Here is a 6,600-nt window from a genome sequence, read left to right as displayed (position 1 = left end):
ATGCTACTATACTACTTGTACTATTTCTGCAAATTAATTGTGTGCCTTACTGTTTTGTTTTTAGTTTTTTTTTTTTTTACTTAAAACGTCCTGTTTCTACTGTATTATTTGTAATAGCAAGCAGTATACAGTGTATTCTGCGCAGCATGCAGTAAGCTGTACGCTAGTATTCCATTCCGAACATAGCCCGTCTTATTGATGATTATCTTATCCATAATAGGATCATTGCTATCATATTGTCCTCAGAGAAAATTCTATTTTTTGATAATTAATAGCAATTTTATTTTAATATCATAAATAGACAGAAAATCCCCCTTCAATGGTTTAATTTTTCTTTTGAGACATGGAAAATGTACCCATTTTAAACATGCAGTACAGCACTCACTTTTGGTCTTGTGCTATTTTTAGTTTGGCACTTCAATTTAAGTGGGACCAGTCACTGTTGCTGTATTGGGTGGGGTCTCTTGGTTCAGAGTAACCTAAAGTATATCATTATATCTATTTTTAGCACATCCTGATAAATGTCTTGGGAAACCGCTCAAGCTTATCTCTGAGGAGGATTTTTGGGGGATTTTATGGTTTGTAACTATGAATGACGATTTGTAACTATTGAACGGCAAATTAGCATTTTCTTTATCTGTTGCACATACACAGTCACATACAAATAAATTAACACACACATTTGTAATCATGTATTAGCGTGATATATAATATGGAATTCTGTTTAACCCTTGTGCGTCAATAAAAAAAAAGTTACTCAGAGGTCCTTCAAGGACAAAAATGTCCACGTCAAAAAACTGCCATAATAATATTATATATTAATATTATTTTCCACTTTCAATGAGTAAATTTTTTTTAACCAACATCAATTCTGATCATAACTACCAAATATTCATTCATTTTCAGAATTTTAATCCTTTAAGTGCCAGTTTGTTTATATAATGCCACTGTTTTTTTTTTTTTTTTTTCTCATATAAAACGAGTTATTTCCCATATACTAAATGCTAAGGGTTTTTTTTATTTTTTTTTTTTTTTTTGGGGTGGGGGAGGATTATCACAGTCTGGGGTATGTCAATGATTAGCAACAACATTGATTTTGATGCATTATTTTTTGTGCATTGTCAGATAATAAATAAATAAATAAATAAATAAATAAAACACTCAGGACTTAATATTATTTTCCACTTTCACTGACTTAGATTTTTTTAACCAACATCAGTCCTGATCATAACTACCAAATATTCATTAATTTTCAGGATTTTATGCCAGTTTGATACATAATGCCACTGTTGTTTTTTACACACACATTTCTCAATACACACATACAAAACACACTCTGATATCCATACAACTGGCCTGCAGTGCTCAATAATACAGCAAACAGAAAATAGGAAAAAAGCATGTATTTGCTCCATAGGCTAAACATGAGAAAATGTGTGGCATCTGGTGGAAAATATACAAAAAAAATTACAGTTTGAAGCCAGGGCTCTGGAATGAAAATATAATATAATAGAATCCATGATTGTATATGTTTAATGGCACTGGGAACAAATATTTAAGTTTTAAAGGGTTTCAATGGGGACATTTTTGTCCTGAAGGTCCTGAGTGTAACTATTTTGAGTATACAGTGTATTATAGATGTATTTTAGGAACCGAGATTGACATATCAAAATTCCCGTAAAAATACACACCTTTGGCAAAATGTATGGCGATGGCATTAATACAGCCAAAATGATCGAAAAAACAAAAATGAAAAAGACAAAAATGTCCCGAAGGTTGCACAAGGGTTAACTCGTCTAACACTGGAAAGACGTGTAGTTTTTGTTTGTCCGTTTTCTCAAGCTATCCAACATCCTCTATGCACTGTTTTCGCCAAAAGGAACTTGTGTCAGATTAAACGTAGTGTATCGTTGCCGTAAATAACTGCACAAACACACAATGAAGAGCTGTTCATCTCTTTGTCATCCCCCTTTCTTGTTTTAAGCCAGTCCTACTGAGACAACCGGACATTAGAGGCGGTCTCCGACTCATGCCTCCCCTTTCTTTGTGTTTTTGCAGCTTACTATAAAAGATAATTCGTGTCGTTTACAGCCTGATTTGATATAGTTCTGGATTTCATCGTCAAACTTGTATCATCCAAAATGAGGTTTAAACGGAACGGTTCGTACACGTTAAATAGGTAAGCACTTTAAAAACCGACTCTACGTCAGCGTTTGTACTGATTCAGCCTGCCGGTTTTTTCTGGGAAAACTTGTAATGACTCCCTTTTTTTATGCATGGAAAGATACATTGTAACGCCAGAGCTGCCACATATTGCAACATTTGTAACATTAGCGTTCCACTTCCATTGTTACGTTCCATTCTGCTAAAGCCACATGTGTGTCCAATACACCGCGCGTTTCCATATGGTCACCCTGAACGTTCAAATCGCTCAACGTTTCCACCAGACGTCACACTCTAAAAAGTGTTTAAACGGAGTATGACCGAACAAACGCAAATGTTTTAGTCAGCTTTAATGAAAAGTCACCCTTACAGCCACATGCGAACTGATTTTGGATTGTTTTTTTTAGTTTATGAAATTATTATGTGGTTTAAACCTTTAGGTTTTTCCTGACAAACCGTGAAACTCAAACAACGTTTAAGCTTAACTTGGAATAAAAGCCTGAAAATCTGTAAATCTTGCTTTTAGGAGGGAGAGGGGTTCTTTTCCCCCATTTTCCTTTGAGAGAACCGAAACAAATGCGCATAGCATCATTCCTTCCTGTTGCCTCCCCTAAACTGTTCATTGGTTTCAGTGAGTTGAGCATTTGGGCTTCAAGTGACCAGTCCATTCATTGCCACACCATCAATCAGGATTTCCCCTTCAGTTTAAAAGGAAAACAAAGTGGCTCACTCCTATCTTCTTTTCCTTATTTAAATAAAATGTTGCTTTTTAAGCATCTTTTTATTGCTAAATCCCTTGCACACAATGCTTTAACATCATTCCTGGTCCTCTGATCATTTTCCATTTCAGTTTGCCTCTAGTGTTTCCACCAAATGTTGCTAGTCTGCTTCCTGTCTTTAAAAGGCAAGATTGGTGCATTGGAAGAAATTAGTTGTACTCTCTTTATACAGCTTTCTCATCACAAAAGGACGGTAGTCTCTAGAGCTTGTGCTCCAGCTCCATAATCACTCTGTGCTGCAAGGCATAACGTCATCCAGTCTGGGAGAAGATCACTTCTTTGTTATGCATGGAGAACTCAGAGTTAAGGCAAAGGCTTGGGGTCCTGCTCCTCTCCTGGTTTTAGATAGAAACAATGGGTGACGTAATCTGTTTCTATGGTTCGGTAATTGATCATCTGTATGCATATTTACGTACATGTGCATATAGACTCACAAAACAGAAACTGCTTGCAGAGGTTGTTGTTGGGCAGGCTTTTGTTACTCAAAGAACCAGCATTATGAAATGTGTTTTAATAGGAACAAGACAATGTTTTGAAGTGTTTGCAAGCCTACAACACTTTTTATCAATGTCTTTTACAAAAGACAGTTTTGTCGTCAGTATTCAAGCGAATTAGTCCTACATCACATGATTAAATTAAAACGTCTTTTTTTGTGATTTTATTTTTAAAATTTATTTATTTATTATTATTATTATTATTATTTTTTATCTTTTTGGAAATACCATGTAGAAAATATCCCAACTATGATAGCTACTTAAATTGAAGTCCTGGTAAATGTATTTGTGACTGCCCAAAGTTCTGTTAACAGAAAATAAAGAATCTGACCACAGTCTGCACGTGTTAACCAGTCAGAAACCTTGGAGGTGGCTCTGTGCCAACCTTAACCAATGGTGTGAGTTTAGGGTGGGACTACAGGGGAGGAGTTTGGGAAGCCTGTTTTTGAAACGGACTATGTTCAGAATAACATAAATGTACTATACTGTTTTTGCAATATATACTGTGCACAGGATGCACATAAAAAAAAAAATGCATCTCTTTTTTGAGTATTTGATTGGACTGCCAAAAGTTATCTTTATACACAATTGAATTAAAAATCTGCATTTTTCATTTCCAAGATGATAACTGGACACCACTCACATGCAACATGATTAGGACTAGAGTATACTTCATTTTTCTTCTTTCCGTTTTGTCTCGCACACGGTTGAGCGTTTTAACGTTTGCTCCTTTGACCCCGAGACAGTATGGACCTGGTCGACGCATGCATTCTATGACTGCTTTGTGATACTTTTTTTAGTATAGTCAAAGCCAGGTGCATGTGCTGACGACACACACAGATGCTGACTGTCCATTAGGGCTGTCAATTGAGCAGAGAAACTAAATTTGAATTTTTAACTTAAATATTTTCAAAATTCGAATAATATTCGAATTTTAGTCAACTGATTCTTAAACTGACGACGTTTCATTAGTCCACAAGAGGGCGCAATAAATACATAATCAATACAGCACCATTATATTATTGCAAAGAACATTTCTGGTTGTTAAAAAAGAGCATTTCATTTTCAACTTATGTGTATAAAATAGATAAATAAATGTTTATAATAATTTTTTTTATACTCTCAAATGTTAAGTCAAAACTAAAATGAGGGGGGGAAACGCTTCAATAGATGGTTCACATGGTGTTACACTTGCACTGATGCCACAGTATACTACCCCAGACACAAGCTATAATAACAGCGAAATACCACATTGTTTTTTATTCATTACAGTTGTATGTAGGGTAGCAATATTCCCAGATAGCAGTAGTATTCGGCTGAACTCGGTGGTGAAGCGGCTCAGAATATCAGCCCAGGCCAGGGGCTGTTCAATCAGACGGAACACAACAGAATGGAACCGAATGCGAGGATCTTGAGACACACATTTCCAAGTTGAACATCTTTCCTGACAAAGAATTTAAAAAACTCATTGCTTAATCTGAGAAACGTTTATAAGAGAGCAAGACGCAATGTCCAAGTACCTCCACCAACTGTAAGGGGCTGTTCACTCCGAACACTTTTGCAACCATCCATTTATTTTTCTATGTAAGTGCGCGCTAGACGAATGTCTTTTTTTTTTGCTTTGTTTTTGTTTATTCAGCGTCTCCTGCAGGGGCGCTGTTTTTTAGATGCTGTGTCTAATTAAAAAGAACTTTAAAAAGCATATTGAGACGCCTGCTTTCTGTTAAACTGTATTTGTTGTGCTGTGTCTAGCCTTTTTTAGTACAAGAATGTGATCGATCTGAAGTCATCGTCAGTTCTTGGCACGCATCTAAAATTCAAATGCACAGTTTTAGCATTCAAATGTGCATTTTTTTCTTAAATTAGACAAATATTTGAATTTGACAGCCCTACTGTCCACATGTCTAGAAAATCTGGGCTGCATGACGAAATTTGCGTTGCACGTACTATTGCGAGACGTACCAGCACTCGGAAAACCGAAGTACATTTTGGCCTTTTTTGTTCTATTTGAATTAGGTATGTGCAATATAGAGCACAACATAAATATTAGTTAGTATACGGTGCAGTATTCAATAAATAGCAAGTTAGTATTTTATTCTGAACATTGTTTTCACAGTTTCGTCAGCTGCTTTTAGTGGTGCAGAAATCATTTGCTGCGGCTTTTATTAGATTTTTTTGTACTAGCAAGAGATTAACTCATTATTCTTTTCTGTTTGTACTGAAAAAGTATTTACCTATTTACTTTTTGAATAGCTATGCCACCAGAGTTGTCATTTTTACATCACCTACTTTGGACACTTTATCTCCAGGTACTCACCTACTGTGAGTGTGTTTTTTTTTAATTGACGTTTTCCTTAGATTTCTGATAGCCGATGAGCATTCATGGGAAGAAAATTCCCTAAAGGCACCATTTGCAGAGGCTATTTAGGCCCTTAAAAATTTCTGGCTCAGAATATTCCTGCAGTGGGTCATCATTGGTTTGCAGCAAGTCTATTTGCCAACCCAGCACTCCCGCCTCAAAGTCAGAGCCAACGGGAGAGTGAGACAGGGAGGAAAGAGAGAGAGAGATGGGAGGGGGGAGACCAAGGGTATCAGCATAGAGGAACACACAAGTGCTGAGTGACTGTACGCGCTGTGCTCGCCCTGCTGCGCTTGTGTTTGTTTGCTGACTGGAGTGTTGTTCTGTCTGCTCCGAGCCAAGGGGAAATGGCCACTTAACAAAGCCCCGACTGTGTGCAGTCCAGCAACTGAAAACAGAGCGGGAAACAGGAGAGGTAGTTAGAAAGTGCGAGGAGACTCAGTTTGTGACTTCACTGCAGATCTGCAGAGGTGCAATGCCAAGGGTGCACACTCTGATGGATGCCGCTCACCTGTAGTACGTCTCGTATATCCTGAAACGAGCGCAACAGAGAACAGAACAATCTGATTGCTGACTTCACAAGCTGCATGGGGGTTCTAGTGTGCTGTGACTGCTTCTTTTACAGGTACCAGTTTCGGGATGTTTTATCAAGGGTTCACATGGTCATGGAAAACCTGGAAATATCAGGGAATTATAAAACGGAGTTTTTGATACCAGAACAAGTGGTGGAAATTTCATACAGTTTTCTAGTTATGCTTTCTGCTCTAAAATATTTCCTTGGCTAGTAGATATTGCACTTGTGTAG

General features: G+C 37.0%; 1 protein-coding gene across 3 annotated transcripts in view; it reads left to right on the top strand.

Moving 5' to 3' along the window:
* Window positions 1-6,600, top strand: part of LOC127437721 (MOB kinase activator 2-like) — a 71,525-nt gene that overhangs the window by 27,382 nt on the left and 37,543 nt on the right. The window contains exon 1 of one of the 3 annotated variants that reach the window (XM_051692821.1): window positions 2,021-2,179. The exons of 1 other annotated variant lie outside the window; for it this stretch is intronic. In XM_051692821.1, coding sequence (XP_051548781.1) covers window positions 2,142-2,179 — 38 coding nt within the window. In that variant the 5' untranslated portion in view covers window positions 2,021-2,141. Of the gene's footprint in view, window positions 1-2,020; window positions 2,180-6,123; window positions 6,421-6,600 lie in introns of those variants that run through there. One more of the 3 variants, XM_051692822.1, reaches the window with a different exon arrangement.

Source organism: Myxocyprinus asiaticus, chromosome 48 (assembly GCF_019703515.2).
Source record: "Myxocyprinus asiaticus isolate MX2 ecotype Aquarium Trade chromosome 48, UBuf_Myxa_2, whole genome shotgun sequence".
Lineage (NCBI taxonomy): Eukaryota > Metazoa > Chordata > Actinopteri > Cypriniformes > Catostomidae > Myxocyprinus > Myxocyprinus asiaticus.
Note: the sequence above shows the minus strand (reverse complement) of the source record. Positions and strands in the feature narration are given on the sequence as shown.